Source organism: Hypanus sabinus, chromosome 25 (assembly GCF_030144855.1).
Source record: "Hypanus sabinus isolate sHypSab1 chromosome 25, sHypSab1.hap1, whole genome shotgun sequence".
NCBI classification, from domain to species: Eukaryota; Metazoa; Chordata; class Chondrichthyes; order Myliobatiformes; family Dasyatidae; genus Hypanus; species Hypanus sabinus.
In genome coordinates, this window is record NC_082730.1 from 25,919,305 (window position 1) to 25,937,686 (window position 18,382).

At 40.3% G+C, this 18,382-nt stretch overlaps 1 protein-coding gene across 3 annotated transcripts in view; it reads right to left on the minus strand.

Moving 5' to 3' along the window:
- Positions 1–2,512: 2,512 nt before the first annotated feature.
- Positions 2,513–18,382, minus strand: part of foxp4 (forkhead box P4) — a 403,429-nt gene continuing 387,559 nt past the window's right edge. For all 3 annotated transcript variants that reach the window (XM_059950359.1, XM_059950360.1, XM_059950361.1), the window contains 2 exons: positions 14,981–15,144; positions 2,513–13,672 (listed from right to left, as the gene is read on the minus strand). In XM_059950359.1, the coding sequence (XP_059806342.1) occupies positions 13,528–13,672; positions 14,981–15,144 (309 nt within the window). In that variant the 3' untranslated portion in view covers positions 2,513–13,527. The remainder of the gene's footprint in view (positions 13,673–14,980; positions 15,145–18,382) is intronic.

Below are 18,382 nucleotides of genomic sequence, written 5' to 3' on the forward strand. Positions count from 1 at the left end.
CCGATAGCGTCTGCAATGTATATCTTTATTGTTGGTTCAATAATGTCTTTTTGACCGCTTAAGCAAAATTTTGTTAAACAGGATTTTATTTTGTTTCTTTCAGTCCACTCAATATTTTAATCATCAGCCCTCTTTTCGCGCTTCAAACACACTTGTGAAAACATTTAAAAAAAAACAATGATCTCACCTCCCCAGTTACATCATTCAATTCCCAGTACCAAGACCAATAAAAGAGCTCATAACTCAGGACACATCTCTTTCTTGGTAACTTGTCCAACGAGTGTGTGACAAGAATCCCAAATCTAAATCCAGAAAGCGTGCAACTTTTGGAGGAGTGAAAATTACATTTGGCAGGCCTGCGCATTTGATCGTAAACTTGTGGGATGACGGTTTCTTGAAGTCGTTGCATGGACTTGTATCAAGCCCTTGTCCCCATATTAGTGAGCGGACGGCCAAAGGCGTTAGCACCGCAGTGTGGATTGCGTCTACTCCAATGGACTGTGCCTGTCCCCCCATTAGCTGGGCGTTGTGGAACAACGCGGGCTCAGCCGAAGGAGAAACTATTTACCCAACCTGAGGATTTCTCCTTTAAAACATTGTTTTGGTTTGGAAATGTAACAAAGAATACAATAAATAAAAACGTTGTTTATTTACTTTCTTTGCCACTTTTTTTTATTTGGAATCTTTGGATGAGCCACGCAGAAGTCGCCAGCGGAACAACTCAGAGATGATTTATAGGGCGAGAAGGTATCCTTCGGAAAAGCGAGCAAATAACAAAACTATTGGATTTTAAGTCTCCAACCCCCCCCCCACACACACACACACACTACCACCACCCCCGCAACAGCGACGGCCAAATATTTTGCTGGGTCACCAGGGGGGAGGGGGTAAACGCTAACAAGTTGCTCCCCTCCCCGACTCCCCAAGGAGTCAGCGCTCGAACGCAAGCTGGTTGCTGCCGTGGCTCTCTTAGCCCCCGGGTAAGAACTCAGCCTTATCCCTTCATGCATCAAATTGCACGGGCCTTGGACAGCGGAGAATTCTGCAAAAGTCAAATCAGAATTGGGAAAGAATTCTCTCTCAGAAAGCAGAGGTCCAGGCACTGGAGATGTGGATTGCGAATGTAGAGAAAATAATTATTTTGGTCCCCTTAAAGAGTCAACATGACGAACTTGGTTAAAAGCACGCATTGAATTCATCCTGCCAGGTAGTATATGTGGACGCCAGCAAACCTAGATAGCCCCCTTTAGTGACCTGAAGTCACTTCCCATAGTAAGGAGAACAATTATCCCTCGGAGAATGCACATCAGGGTGAATTCTGAACGCCCACTATTGCATTGACAGTCGTCAGATTCCGTCTAACCGCGTACTTTCTCAGCGCTTCACGCCTTGTCCCCTATCTCTCCATCCCTGGACCGTCAGTCCGAGACCATACTAAATCCACCAGCAATTCTTAGACCACGTAGGGGCGAGCAGGAGAAGAATAATTCAGCCTCCGCTGAGTACATTCGCTAACTCTGATCACTGGTACGAGGCGCGTCTTCTTAATAGAGATTTCATTTCAAACACCATGACAAAATAATACAGATGTTCAATTCACGAATGCTCGACCTTGATGTTTTTAAACACTGATGTGGCAAATTGTGATCACAAAACTTTTAATTAAAGATGTACACAAGTTTGTTTTTCCTTTGGAAACATTTCTTTTGCTTAGACGAATGATCAAAGAGATAAACACAGATTATGTGAATTTGAATCTAATCTTTCAATAAGCGCGGAGTGAAATTCCCTATTATTTAATTTTTGGTCCTATTTATCATGTAAAAATGTTTCTTCTCGAGGTAAAACACACGGTGAATACAGGAATAAATCGAGAAAAAAATAATTAAAAAATCTTCGCATCAGAGAGAATTAACACAATACGCTGATTAGGGAAGTATCAAAATTATTCTAAGATAAATATACAAACATTACCTAAACCACTTATTTTTAAACCTACGTGTTTCCCCCCCCCCCACCCCCGAAAGTTGATACATCGTCTCAAATGCGTATGGAATAACAAGGCAATCAAAATAATAGGTTAATCTAACCCGCTACATAACCTGCGGCAAGCTATGTAAGAAAAGGACGCGCACCCACAGCAGAGTAAGCAAATCTAAAATCAAAACCAGAGCTCGAAGCCGTGCGATATCTAAACAAGTAGAGGTGCAAGCAACTTACAGAATATACACCAGTACATAAAATATCGCAAAAAAAAAACCGAGTTTCTGCCCCTCTTTAATGTCCGTTCTGACTAGGTAACTAATATTAATATTATGCACTTTTAAAACTTTTTTTTGCGTTTTTACAAATGTGTCTTAAAGTTTTATTTATTTATTGAAAATTCAGTCCTTGAGGTCTCCACGTTCTTCCTTTGTAATATGGAAGAGAATAAAATTAACAGTTTTTTTTCTTAACCCCACTCCCTCCCTCCCCCCCCCCCCCCACCCCCCACTTCCCACCCCATCCATCCCACCTTGAAAATTCCAATGCTTCATTTGCAGGTTTGTGAACCGGCAGCTTCAAGCATTTATTAATTCAGGCTGGTTTCTACCCAGTCCCATCCCCCAGCTCCCCAACTCTGCTTTAATTGTGGGGATTTGCCATTTCCACAGAAAACAAAGCTTCCATTCTATTTGAGCATCTGGCAGAGGAGTGCGCTGGGGGCTGCTGGAGGGGACAGAGCCTGTGGCGCTCACTGTGTTACTGCTTGCCCATACACTTGTGCTGTCAGGCAAGATACCTTCATCAAACAGAGGTAGGTGCACCATCCCACAATTACACGCACAGCACCCACCTCCACCTTTCAAGCAATGGGATGCTGAGAATGGGGTCTGGCTTAGAGTTCTGTCTGTTGTTTCATTTTGAGTTGCCAAAACTTGTGGCAAAAATTAATTTAAAAATACCAATAACAGTATTGAACGAATGAAAATAACGGAGTTCTAGAACTAGACTTAGTGCAGTATTATATACAGAATAGCTATCCCACCACAGTGTCTCATCAAACGTTCCTAGAGTAGATATAACTTGGGTTAGATACTGTGTAAATCTCCCACAACATTGTATCTTCATATATTTCCACAGTGCAATGTTGATCCATTACTGTGCTCTGCCATGAAGTGCTCCTCAGACAGGTCAGACACAGTGCATGTCTCCCAATGCAAAGTTCATTCCTCGGGTGTATACAGCACAGGTAGATAAGGAGTACAGCTAACTACTTGAGAACAAAGCCTCACCGATGAATTGATGCAATTCCCCAAAGGATCTTCTTCTGGGATCTGTTTGAGACTCCTGACTTAGTGCTAATTTCTATGCATTGCGTGCACTTGCTTTGCAGCCTGGCAGATAATTTTGGGCCTGCATTAATAAACGCTTGAAGCTAAAGGAAAAAGACTGAAGAAAAACTGTTGGAATAATCAAGCCAGATCCTGCAGTGAGTGAGGTTCTCGTTTCAGTTCAGAAGCACTTCCAGCAGAGAGCTGGGCTGAAACATAGTTGTGTGAATTGAATGCAATTAAACTCACAACTTGCATGGATTCTGCCCGTGAAATCCAAAAGCACGAGTGTCACGAGGCCTGCTACTGTAGGAAGTCAAAATTAATTTAAATAAGCACAGAGTACACACAGAAACACTTAACACAAAGTGAACTACTTTATCCCCCAAGTTACATTAGTATCAGCAAGTGCGTCCTGCTCTTTAGTAAAAGTTTTTACTATTAAAAAAAAGTTTTAATTTGCTGAGGTACATGTTGGGAGTAATATAATAGACCTTTTGATCTATTATCCACAGCTAGGTACATATTATTATCATAAATGTGGAAACAAGAATTGGGATATCACTGCATTAGATGCATCTTCTGTGTGCTGAAGTCCATGGGATGGGCAACAGCCCAACAGCAAAGCTTCTCTTAAAAAAACACGGAACCAGCTTCTCTTTTAAAAAACTGACTTGGGCTCATATATTTACACAACAGGGCATGTCTTTTACTTACACTGGTTGTTAATCCTTTCCATAAATGCAATCACCCTGAGATCTCACATCATCTCCCTCCTCTGTACCCAAAGTCAAACATTGCTGCTAAATCAAGATTGAAATTCAAATCAGTATCTAATAATTAGTTGAATTCAAAATTCCTCGTCAATCCCAAGAGGAACATTAGAATGAGGGAAGTGGCAGATTAGTCATTTTGAAATGAACTAAGATAATAAGGTGATGGAATGGCAAGCAAGGCTTCAGAAACCCATGAGTTCATTTAACAGTAGGAGGCTGGTGAAGACTCTTGCTGAGGCCCAGTTAAATAAAACCCTGTGCTAAACCATTCTACTTTCAGTTTTTTTTTTGGAAATTCACATGTTAAAGCTAATATTCTTGACCACTTAAGATCAAAAAAATCTTTAGTAACACACGGAGCATCGTGATGCAACAGAGAATTCCTGATCCTTGAGAATTCCTTGTATTTGGTGCTTTCAAAACATTCGTTTGCTTCTAAATAAATTCTGTTGGTTCTTTGGATTTTTGGTCTTAATTCCTAAGTACTTGTGAGATCCAGGTTATTATTATAAGAAATATTTAAATACAAGTTTTTTCCATACTAAATTTTATTCCTAACTGCAGCGAAAGTGGATGTCCTGATTTCTAGCCACAGATTGCAAGGAGGTAGTAGTATACAGATTCGCAGTGTTTCTTTCAGAGTATAGTCAAAGTGATCTGGATAGGGCTGCACTGCATTCTTGATTTGAGCTAGTCTGGTGGTCAAGTGTTGGGTGTGTGGAATGCCCTGCCAGGGTGGCGGTAGATGCCATTAGGGGTATTTAAGAAACTCTTAGATAGGCAAGTGCTGCTGGAAAAATGGAGGGCTATGTAGGAGGCAAGGGTTAGATTGATCTTAGGTAGGTTGAAAGGTTAGCACAACATCTTGGCCTGAACTGTGCTGTAATAGACAACCAAGAAAGCAATGGTGGAGGTACTTTCAAAGTTTTACAGTGTCTTGGTAGAGAACGTAGCAGTCAGAGAATCAGTGCCATGATTGGACTGGGTCAAGGGAGAAGCAAAGAAATGTTTTCTTTACAGAAAGACCTTGCCAAAGAACAGGGAGTGGTTCACAACAAAGAGTGATTGATGCAGACACTGAAACATTTAGATAAGTACAGAATTTTAAAAGGAAGTAAGTTAGAAATAGAAGAGAAGAAAGTTAGAAAAGTTAGAAATAGAATTCAGGTAAGTAGATCCAGTTGAGGAGTCAGCATGAATATGGTAACTGAATGGTCCACTTCCCGGGATATAAACATAGTTGGTTTCCATTATATTAGAATGACAAGAACAAAGAGCCTTGTCCAGTGAAGACTGAATACAATAGGTATTTTAACCTCCCAGTTTGCATTATAAATAGGCTGGCTGTTAATGGATTGAAATGCAAACTGGGCAGTAAGTCATGGATTGGCAAAGTCAGTCATATGAATGATGGCACACTCATCATGATCTACCTACTCGTCCACACATTGGACCAATTCCTATCCCATTTGTGGGAGAGTCTGCAGTTTCCAGGTTGGTCACATTAGTCATATCACATTATTGACCCCAGGTAACTGCCTCTGAAGATAGGGGCAATTTGAAAATTTATTCTCACATGTAAGTTAATTATTTTGTGATTTGGTCATTCAACGTTAATGAAACTACTTTTGATCCATTATTGAAATCATCAATTACCTACTTGTGGACTGACTTCTCCACTTTTCCAGTTTGGCAATGTTTAAAAAGATAAGCAGACCAATAGTTTCAAGAACTAACCAACAGGTTAATTTTGTTCCCAAGGTAATAAAAGCCTCATAAAAATTACAATGAAAAATTGCGCACTGTGAGTAATGAAAACTTCGCCGCTCTTCAGTTTATATTCAAAAGTCCCAGTCACACACATAAATAAAAATAAACATAAGAAATACACTGAAAGAAACACACATGCTAGGGGGATAAGAACTAGGGAAAGTTGTTCTTCCTGTGAAAAATTGTGCCATTATTGCTTTGGTCCAATATATTAATTTCTAGTGAATCATGCCCTTATCTAGTTATCAAAATTCCTTGATTGACCAGCAGGCCATTCAGCTGTGATGCAAATTACAACTTTTTATAGTGAAGTTTGTTTCCAATAGTTTTTAAATAAAAAGGGCTGTGGCTGAGATTATTTGGCAGTATTTTTAAAAACTAATTTTTCCTCCAGTGGTTTTGAATCCAAGCTCTGTCAAACATTTAGTGATTGATAATCTTGAAAGTGGCTATTCTTAAAAGATGGAAAAGGGGTGAAATTGCCTTTGGCAAAATTAAGTAGTCATCATAAATAAATTGGCACCTTCATGTATATGATGTCTATTGAAGTCAATGGCAGAGAATAAGCTGTGGTGAAAAATTAACTGTAGATTCACTATTGCCCATTTGTGTTTTTGTCAAAAGTCAATTTCATTTTTACCCTTTATATCCTGATGTGCCTCTAACAGTAAACAATTAGAATAAATTGGAGCAAATATTTGCTGGCCAGCCAATTGCCAAATGGATAGACAATCTTATTGAATATAGTAGAATTGGAAACTTTCTCCTGTTATATATTTAATGGACAACAATCTTGGCGGTGACTAAGTGCTTTACAGACGGAGTGGGGGGTTGTTGCATTAGCCATTAGTCTTATTAAGCATTGAAATACTTAGAGAAAATTATCCTTTTCCATCTTTCCATGCACGTAATATTCCAATCTTTGGAAATTTGTGCTGGCTGAAACTGCTACCCTCTCTTAACATGCTCCCTCTGTATTAATACAGTTTAAGTTCAAACTTCCTTCAAAATAAGGCAATTAGAAATAAAATGCAAACAAATCAGTCAAAGGCAAATAAAGAAATATTTTAACTAAGTCTCAGTCCAGAACAGAAACAGAAATACTATTTTTGAATATTTTATAAATGACTCCAATTTAGAGATTATTTTGGACCAAGTTTCAAAATGTTGTTAGTTTTGAAATAAGATGAAGAAAGTTGTCAATTTTTACTTCAGTTGAAGTTAGGGTTCTTCTCACAGATCAGCATTAGCATTACATATCAGTATTATATAAGAGGTGGCGTGTGGAAGTTTTCGACTCATGTTGTTACATTAAGGTTTACATTCACCCTATCTTTCTCCTCATATTTTTGAGGTTACACTTTAAATGGAGATGTGGCATTAACCACAGTTTGAGTTTTCCTGAGGCATCTATCTGTTAACAATTCTTTGGTGAACATCATGTTCACGAGAGGACCTTATAAAATTTTAAATAACATTGTTATCTTTGGTGAATTATAAAGTAAAAATGCAAAATGGGGAATTATTAGAATTTACAATTTCAAAATTTTTAAATTTTGAATTAGAGCTGGAGATTAGGTGTAAGTTTAATCCACCCTTTATAGCCATAAACTGATGAATTTGAATCAATTGTCTGTTTACCCCTCTCCGATTTTACTTAGCACAAATTTCAATCAAGCTCAAGATCAGGCAGGTAAAATAGAGACGGTGGTCTGACCCTTCACCTGCATGCCAGATGGGAAAGGATGGAAATCCATGGGGAAGAAATTTGCTTTTGCCGGTGGTACAAAACATGTGGCATTGATTTGGATGCTTGTTATATATGCCACCTTGGATTTAATCCATTAGGTGGAATTCTGCAAATACTGGCATGGACCCATTGTGCTGAGTGCCTCATTTCTATACCACAACTGCATTGTAAATTATTATCAAGCACCAGATAGATGATGATGCCTCTTGGACCACTGGTGAGGGATTAATTTTGAGCCCTGATTTTTAATGAGAATCTGGGCGTGAGTTTAACCCAAGCTTTTCTCTCAGACATTGATTGCTTTGCATTACAGTATGTGCTAAACTAAAATTGGCCCCCATGCCTCCTTGATAATTATTTCACTCCCAACCTATGAAATGGCTTCTTTCTTTTAAGAGGACAATTCCTTGAAAGGTTCAACAACTTCATGAGGCTGAGTGATTACACCTGTTCCTATATTGCAATGTTAGAGAACATTCTACGATCCCATTAAGATGTAGAAGGTCAAACGCTGCAAGAAAATTGGATCAAGTGTAGGCCATTTGGCCCACTCTTCCATTCAATATGATCACTGCTGTTCTCCCCCAGGCCCAAACTCATCTCCTGAGTCGATGCCCAAATTCTCTGACTTTTTCAAAATTTCCCTGCCTCCTCTTCAAATACCTCCAGTAACTTAGCATCTACAAAGCTCCAAGATGGAGAATTGCACAGATTTACAACGCAAAGTGACGACGAATAACTGCCTTCTTATCTTGTAATTTTGACTCCCTCATTCAAGACTGGCACTAATAGAAACAACTCCCGTACTCCACCTTGTGCTGAGTGTGAGATCTGTTAAATGCTTGAAGATTTTGTCACTTCCCTGTACTGTACTCATGACAGGTGTAAGTCCCGAGAATCAACAATAAAATTCTCGATCGAAAACCATTCCAGTGATTCTAACTCCCAGCTACTCTCCCATTTTCTGCTGGTCTCTGCCAATCCACTTCAACCACAAAACTATGGATTCATCAGTCAAGTCCATCTAGGAACTGACCTTGGACAGCTACAATAAGTGGTCCATTTAAGCTGATGAATTTCCTATCTATCAATTAGATTTAAATCCTCTGGATATTTTGGGAAAAAGCAAAGCAAAGAGAATCCGAGACACCCCAAACAAGAGACCATGAGCCAGGAATACAATTTCTGCAGACTTCCAGGATTTCTGAAAATGATACACTCTTTTAAATAAAGTTAATTATAACACAGAAAGAAATAAGGATATTTTGACATGTATGATACAGTGGTTATAATCTTTTATGTGTTCCAGGATTATGATGGTTTGTGATGTGCAATATATCAGGATTGATAATTAATTAGTGGTCATTACATTATTCATGATTCCACTTTCTATGATATAAATGACCTTTTTTACTCAGCAATGCTAATGGTGTTGTCGTGGAAACTCTAATGCCTCATAATATTTCAATTTTTCCCTCCTTGTTTCAAAATGTCATGGAAACAATTAATCTTTAACTGCCTCCATCTGAAGGTAAAGAAAGCCCAAGATTTATAACTTGTATATCCAGAGTTTTATTGGATGCCATGCAACTGGGGAATCTCCAGTTGCTCGCTTCTGGGTCACAAAATAGTCTTGTGCCCTTGCAGTCTGGCCCTTAATTCCTTATAGCTTAAATCTGCTTCTGTTCATTTCTCCCATTCCCTTTGACTTTGTGGAGCTTGTAGAATTGGAAAAAGGCTGTTCTTAGCTCTACCTCCTCTTCTGCTAGATAAATCAGAGTTCCAGGATCTTTTCGTGTCAGTGGTGTAAATTATCTGACAGTTAGAAGACAGAAGAACAAATTAAGAGTCTAGGAAAAGTTCCACCTTGGTGGACCTTCATTACTGAAGTAAAATAGGTTCATAGGACACCCAAGGCATAGCAGAATGTTAAATATGTTGTCGGCCCTGTTCCAATCTGTCTCGTTCCATTCTTTCAACAAGGGGCCTGGAGAACTTTGCACAACAGTAAACATAAAACTCCTTTTCAACCTTTCTACATCTAACTTTGATACTTAATGGGGGCAATGGAAGGCTGTGTTATCAACTCATATGCAGAACAGTAATCAGCTCTGTACGGTCAACAAGCTTCTTCCTCACTGTATTCATAGAAAGATGTTTGAGTGATGTGAGAACCGGACACCAGGATCTTATTGGCAGAACCAGCTGAACAGAATAAAGCTGAGGTAACTTTTTGTTCGCATACTATTGGTTGACCAGGAGATTGAGTCAATAGACCAATTGATCAATTCAAATATTTGGAGATAGGGTAGCAAAGGTTCTTCTGTTACACAAGTGTAATAGCATTAGATCCATTTTTAAAATAAGGATATTTAGAATTTCACTTTGAGCAGTGACCAGATAGTAACTCAGTTAAGTGGTAACTTGACAATATCATATCTTGTGTAAATCAGTTCACTCAAGACCATTGACTCCCCTGCATTCCCTCAACTACATCACTGAAACAGATCACCCGCTCACCAGCAGAAACTCAATTTTCAGTTTGGTGCATTAAAGTTACTGCCATGATTCTTATATTACACTAGTGGCTAAAATTCAAAAAAATTCAAAAGCTACTTCATTGGTTGTAAATCACTTTGGGAATATTCTGAGGTGGTATTTAATTGAAGCTTTTTTTTCCTGCCCGCCTGACCCTTTAAGCCGTACCACCCAGCAACCCCTGATTTAACCTTAACCTAATCATGGGACAATTTACAATGACCAATTAAGCTATTAACCAGCACATTTTTGGAAATGTGGGAGGAAAGTGAAGCACCCTGAAGAAGTCGACACAGTCATGGGGGGAAGGGGGTAATGTATAAACTCCTTACAGGCAGCAGTGGGAATTGAACCCAGGTTGCCTGTAATGTAAAGTGTTGTGCTAAGCACTATGCTACCATGCCATCCCCTATTTCTACCAATACTTTCTCCCTCCCATCCCTCTAGCTTCTTCTGTACATGGAATAAGACACAGAGTGACATGCTGGATTTTCTGTTTGTGAATATTCGGTATATCACAGTAGCTGTACTATAACTTTTCACCATGTGCTGGAATCTCAGTCGCTTCATGCTCACAGACCCTTCTCAGGAACTCTTTAAGATCATCCTATGGAATTGTACTTCTCGTTCGCAGTGTGCAGTGATACTGCTTTCAAACATCGTGCTTGGTCAGAGAAACAAATCAACGCAAGTCTGGGCTTCAGTTGCATTTGGCTCTTTCGAATTTCTATGTGAAGAATCCTGCTTACCGAAATCCTGCTTTCCACTACTTCACTTAGAGAGAAAACAATGCTTAGGCCTACACAGAGTGGGCATTTCCAATAGTGGGGAGCCTAGGACCAAAGCATACAGTCTCAGATAGATGGATGTTCCTTTAGAACAAAGATTTCTTTTTAGCCAAAGGGTGGTGAATCTGTGGAATTCATTGCCACAGATGGCTGTGAAGGCTGAGTTATTAGGTATACGTAAGGTGGAGTTTGGTGGGTTTTTGATTAGTAAGTGCGCCAAAGATTACAGGGGGAAGGCAGGGGAATGGGGTTGAGAGGAAAGATAAATCAGCCATGATGGAATGGAGGAGCAGATGTGATGGGCTAAATGATCTAATTCTGCCCCTTTATCTTATGGTCTTAGTACCATTTCTGGCAGAGTCCCGTGGTGAGATGCCAAATACTTGCAGTTGAGATGGTTGGGAGGAGAGTGAGATGGCTTCCATTCTGAGCATCAACCACGTGGAATTTGTGGTGAAGCCCAGGAATTAGACACATATTCCATTCTGGCTGATCTGGATTACCCTGGCTTTGACACGTCCTGTTGGTCATAAACTTCACAACAATGCCAGTCAGTCACACTAATCTAAATGAAGAATCAAGTGCTGCCTGGTCTGGAGCATTGGCTCATCCACCTTTAACCTAGCATTCCGTTCTAGGAATTAGTTACACAAGCATTCCAACAACCCAGAAACATGAATGCAAAGGTCCACTTTCTGAACAAGTAGATGCATTCCTGATATTGTTTTGTAAAAAGGGTTAGCTTTGTGCGACTTCTTTCATTATTTTCCATTGGAAGAAACTAGGTAGTAATGTTCCATCCTGTTTACAGTCCTTACCCCCACATCTATCACTCTGCTCCGGGTAACATGACTCTCCCCATCCCACCACTGTTGTGTCTTCTTTCTTGCCTTGGCATATTACTGACTGAGGAAAAATAACCTGTAAAATCTATGTTGATTATGTCAATGGGAAGAATTGTAGGTTTCCTGATGATTCACCTGTTCTCACTTGTGACCTGTCCTTGTAGAAAACATAATTTTTGCATTGCCCAATCTGCATCATGCCACGGAGAAATACTGCAAATATGTCATATTTCTGTTTGGTGATAGAAATTGCTCGGTGCATTTGCATTAATTAAGTAATAAATGCTGATTTCGGTACAAGGAAATGAATGAGCAAAAGCTACAACTGGGTGATATTATAATCATTATTTGGGAAATTTGGTTCATCAAGATCTTTTCAAAGTAGCATTACCTGTGATTTTGTTGAGGTTGGTTGAAAAATTATCAATAAGCATCTTTTCCCTCCCACCCTCCTAATTAGTCTTTCCAAATATGTTCCATCAACCCCACCCTCTGTCATATCTACTCCTGCCTATCCTTTCTCTCCCTTCCCTTTCTTTCCCTTACTGAGTCCTTCTACCAGTCCTCCCTTCTGCTTTCTTCGCCTGCTCTTTGTAAGTCCACATGTCCAGTCTGCCCTCTAGCATTAATTCAGTTGTCCATTTGTTTTGCATGAGTTTATCAGTGGGCTCAAATACCAATAATCCTGGACCCTCTGGTACAAAGAAAAGTATCAGTCTGTTTGAGTGGGAGGAATGACGACAAAGCTCAGACAGAACCAACAGAAGACATATTTTCCCTTCCATTCAAAGTTTTGAATACTTAAGTAGATTTATATACTGCCCTTAAACCTTCATGGGTTTGATATATAGAAAAAAAGAGTTCAGTTTTAGAACCTTGTGCCTGGAAAAATGAAGTCATCCCTTGTCCACTTGGTTCTCTAAGCATTTTCTCTGCAGTTGTACCTTTGATTAGGTCTCCGTCAACAGAATCTGATCTTCAATCATTTACAACATAACGTTTAAGTAGGAAAGTTTTAAAGGGTTCATCATTTTCTCTGCCCTCCCCTTCCAAGACACATTGTTGCTCACCACCCTCCCGCCCCACCCTATTACCCTGACCCGATATAAACACAAAAGCTAAAATAGCAGTGGAAGTTTAAAGACATTAACGCTGTCCTGGGTGGATCGTTCATTTGGATCTCCTCAGATGTTAACTCAATTGAGTGGGTTCAGATATCCCACAAACAGTTCTGCAGTTACCCTCTGCATAAATACAATGTGCCTGTTGAGCTATCTACAGCATTGAATAGAAAATATTCAAATTGAGGTACCTTTAAAGCAGGTTGAAAATGTCTGTTTTTTTTTGGCCCTAATGATGAATAAGCAACATTATTCACATCACAGGCCTGTGGTGACTACCTGCCAGTTCAGAAGACTAGTAGCCATCTCTGTATTAGCGGCAAAACATTTGGGAAGAAAAGGAAGAAAATAATAGTCATCAGCTTCACTTCAAAAATTTGGAGCCGTTCAATCTACACCCAACAAATTGGTTTGTGTTCCATAGCTCCATTATTAGAGGACAATCAGAATTGCTGTTGGAGACTTTGAGTATATGTTGGCATTGAGGAGCTGGATCCTTAGCTTCATCCCTCAGTCCAGATGAGTCAGGACCAGGAGTTGTTGTTGGGTGGATGTGCAGGTGAGAGGTCTGACCCTGTTTCGTTTTTATCTTTTTTTTAATGACTTGAAGTGCTCGAGTTCCGTTCTATTCCAATTCTTCTGTTGTTAGCTCCTCCTCCATCTCTCTAGCTTCCTGCATTTCTGAATTCACATTGGCTGCTGCGATGAGAGAGACAGGCGGGTCGTCCTCCTCCAGCTCTGCCGGCTCTTCCTTGATGTGCACTTGGTGTCTATGTTGAGATGGGAAAAAATGGAATGATCTGTAATAACAGGCTGGGAAATACTTCAAATGATTTAAGGTGCTCTCCATTAATTTACACATAGACAATGAAAGAGAGAAAGCAGTGCATTTATCTGGTACTTTACATGTATAATAGTGGGATCTCCCAGTGGCCACCCATTTTACTTCCATTTCCCAATCCTATTCCAACACATCCATCCATGGCCTTCTCTACCGGCGTGATGAGGCCACACTCAGACTGGAGAAGCAACATTTTATATTCTTGTCTGGGTAGGCTCCAACCTGATGGCATGAAGATTGACTTCTCAAACTTCCGATAATGCCCCCACCCCTTTCTATTTCCCATCCTCTTCTCCCTCTCTCACCCCATCTCCTTGCCTGCCCATCGCCTCCCTCCGGTGCGCCACCCCCACCCTCAAATGCGATCCAACAAAATACCAGCAGCTCTCTATCCTCAATCCCAATCAATCCAAACGTTTCAAGATCATTATTTGATGGGGAATTTATTTTTGTGTGGTACCAGAAGAGGATCCAATTGGCAGTCCAGCCATATTACACATTACCATTTTTCTGCCTAAGTGGCCTTCCCAAATGGTTTTAAATGAGGGACACTCTTGCACTGTGCAATTTATTCTCAGAATTTGATAACATTATAGACAGAAGTCTTAGCCATTTGTGTTGAATCCAAGAACCCTCAGTGAAACCTTGTGTCCAACATCCTCACTGACTGATTCATCTTTATTTACATTCAAAGAATATGCTTCAAAATCCCTTTCAGACATAATTCCTTCTTACTTTGGGGACCTCCAAAAGCAGAATGAATCTTCAATATCACTCCACTCTTCCAATATGGTTGTCTTGTGAATGTCTGATTATTGTAACTGCCACTCTCCTTTGTAGCTTCGGCTTCCTAAATCCTCAAATTTGGAATTCATTCCCTGAATCTCTTTAGTTCCCCTGTAGAAGGGTCTTGGCCCAAAACATTGACTCTTTATAACCTCTCCATAGATGCTGCCTGACCTGCTGAGCTCCTCAAGCGTTTTGTGTGTGTTACTCTTCAGTGCACATTCCTTCTTAGATCATGCTTTTAACCAATCATTTGTCACCAGTTCCGCTATTTCCTCCCATGGCCCTGCGTTAATTTCTAGCTGATTCGCCACACGAGTAGCACCCTGAATTATAGGAGACAAATGCAGATTATTGCCGTTCTGTCTGGTATTTTACCATGTAAGGCCTCCACTGTATCGCAGTGCGCAATCGCCAGGCCCAGCCCAAAGCCTGTGAAATTGAATCATACCCGTGCTGTTGAGGGGAGAGCCCTGGACTGCTGCTTCCATTGCTGTTCACTTGCTCCACAGTGCTGCTGACATCATCGTGACCCACGTGCATCAGGCCGCTAGCTGATGTGTTCATTAAGGTCGGGCTGTTGAGCAGCTGCATGTTGCTTTCAGCCAAAGCTGCCTGGAGAAGAGGGACAGAACATTGATTAACAGTTCATGTGGTTTAAGGTTATTTACCTTTCTGAATGCAGAGATTTACAGTCTCCCTGCTTCATGAACTAGTTGAGGCAAATAGCTTAAGGGAATCTACATATTTGCAGGAGAAAGAAATGGAAGAGAACATTCTGCAGTTCTTTTGGAAACATAAGGAGCTTTATTGAAAGCATTACAGTTCCTCACATCTGCCTTGTCACACATCAAGACAATGGATAGACAATCATATGCCTAAAATGTTATCTCTACCTTGAATCTGTGCATCTATTGATCATTCTCTTCCCTTTGGGGTGGGGAAGTTGGCATTCTCACAATTCTCTGAGCAAAGAAATTTTACTTCATCTCAGTTCTAAACATCTTGTGACTCCTGGTTTCTGATTTGACTTTAATGATTTAGACCTTAAGACACAGGACACAAATTAGGCCTCTTGGCCTATTGAGTTTGCTCCACCATTTGATCATGGTTAATTTACTTTCTCTCTCAACCCCATTCTCCTGCCTTTACCCCACAACCTTTGAAGCCCTTCCTAATTAATACCTATGAACATCCACTTTAAGTATACCCAATGATTTGGCCTTTATATCCTAACATCCCACCTACAACTTCCTGTATAGGATTATATTGTGAACAAGTTTGGATATATTATACTTGATCCCCAGTACAACTTATTGAAAATAGTTTATAAATACCTTCATCACTGATCCTTCCTAGTCTAAGTAGTGAATTATCACTCCATGTTCTATTTCCTTAATCACATGATAAGAAGCTTTTTATCAAAAGCTTTCTGAACATTCACATTTAATACATGTACTTATTACTCCTCACCTGCCCTGACAGTTATAATCTCAAAAACACGCCAACAGATTTGTCCTTTTATGAAATCTCAACATCTTAACTTAGTAAAGGGCTAAGAAGGAATCTAATAGAGACCTTTATGATTATAATTATGTAAGTGTAAAGAAGGTGTCTCTGGGAGGCTAGCACAGATTATTTTTCATAAGTACTCAACTCGGGAGAACATTACTAGACACAGTAGGGAATTTGGGAACGAGTGATGAAGAATAATAAAAAATGGTCTTTCCCCTGACAAATATCCACAACTCTTCCCCTTGCAGAGGGTGCAGGAGAAAGCCGTCAATGGATAACCACCTCACCTCCTAACCGCAACCATCCCACAACACACCTCCTCCTCCTTCCACGTCTGTGCTTAGCTTCCATAGGCTCATGTTGCTGTCATGTGTGTGCAGAGTAGGTGGCAGGCATAAAGACCTGAAGCTCCAAAGTCTGTTACATCTGTAGGATGGGAGATCATCAGAACTAAACACTGCTGCGCAAACACTGATCAATCCCTGGTTAATAGTCACTTGCCTCTCAGCCCAAGTTTAACCTCATTCTAAGCATTTAGAATAATAATTACTACAGTGTAAGGCACAGCAGTGCTTGAGAGGAGCTCCCTATAGTCACCCTATTATGTGGGTGATCTGGCACCTTCCAGTGGCAGGACCTAGTACTACAGCACTGCCGGTAAACTCATAGAGTAGAACTCCTCCCCTTGTTGAGTGACTTTTGCACCGTACCCCATGGTAAGTGCATGAAATAATAGACTTATTCCAGCTATAATCCATCTATCTTCTCAAAATAAGGGTTAATGGACCAAGAACATGTTGTCCATCTTTCAACTACTGAAGCAGTATTTTTACCCAAGCTGATACCTGCACTGAAGCATGGATTCAAATACTCAGCCCTCCTCACCACTGTACAACTCACTAAATAGGAATAATTTCAAAATAACTTCTCTGACCCTGCGTAAAGAAACATCGCATTTGTGCTGTGTTGTGGTGGTCTATGGCTCCAGTTATCATAGGGGTTAAATCTTCAGCTATAAAAATGCTTCATATGATGTAGAACCAGTTTCATCAGAAGCCATGGGGGAGGGCTGGAATTTCAAAGCTGTCTGACCCTGGGAAGCTCCTGATTAGTGGAAACACACCTAGCGATAATTTATCTTGAAGGTTATTTGGCTCCTAATTTGGAGTGTAGCAGTGCATTTAAAGAACACTTCCAACTTTCCATCTCTTTAATGGTGTTTTAAAATGAGAAAACAACCTGGAAGGTGTCAGCCGTGATTCACAGGAGTCAGAAAAAACATCCCAATTTTCAAGATGCAGCTGGATTATTTATGTGAAAGTGCAGAAGGAAGCTATAAGGGTTAATTACAGCCTGCATCTCTTTCTCTACACTCTATTTTTCCTGTTTTTGACTTCACCCCCTTTCTCTCACTCTCAGTCAGTCAAATTTTCTCTGGTTCCCTTCTTCTGACGCTGTATCCCTCATGTCTGCCTTTGTTTCCATATCACTCTCTCATTCCGTCTAGCCATGTTCACCTTCCCACCTTCCTGTCTTCCACTTCCTCTCTTCATCTCAGTTTCTCATTTTATTTCTTAATAACTCTGTGTGCCTGTTTGTATCCCTGCCCTTTTTTCTTGTTCCTTCTCTCTCCCTCCCTCTCTCTTTCGCTCTCTTTCTCTCCTCTTAAGATAAACTGGCACAAACTATAAAAACAAATGACGATACTAAAGTGATGGCTTCTCTGTTACGTCCTTGAAGTACATTAATTCAATTGCACATATAAATCAGCCCCTGGTACTAATCATACTGCATATGTGAGTAGGTATTGGGTTGGAACTGAATAGACGGTGAAGAGCATTCTGCCTCCTATGGGTCATCTGAGGCTTTCAGGTTCATTTTATTATCAAAATTTACAACTCTGAAATTCTTCTTCTCCAGATAGCCATGAGACCATGAAAGGGGCACATTGACCCTCAAATCATCCCCCACCACACACATAAAAAAACAAGAAAGTTCAGGCAAGTTCAGAAAGTTCAGAAGAAACAAGAAAGACACAATATAAAAAACTAAAGCAAAATCTATGGTCCAAGTCCAAATTCAAAATGCAGAAAGCCTGGGTAACGCTCTTCGGGACCAGCGCCATGCCTTTCCCTCTTCGTAGCAGAGCGATCTCACCAGCATTGCCACCTGCTGCCCAGAAGCAACCAAAACTTGCCCTTTCTTTTCCTGACACCTCACTTCCAAAGTTCTTATCAAACACTGATTGATTTGCATGTTACTGGTGGGCTATGCTTCTCACAGAGCTCCGTCTTCATTATTTCCTGGTGCTGGTGCCACGTGGAGGGTGCTGGTGCCA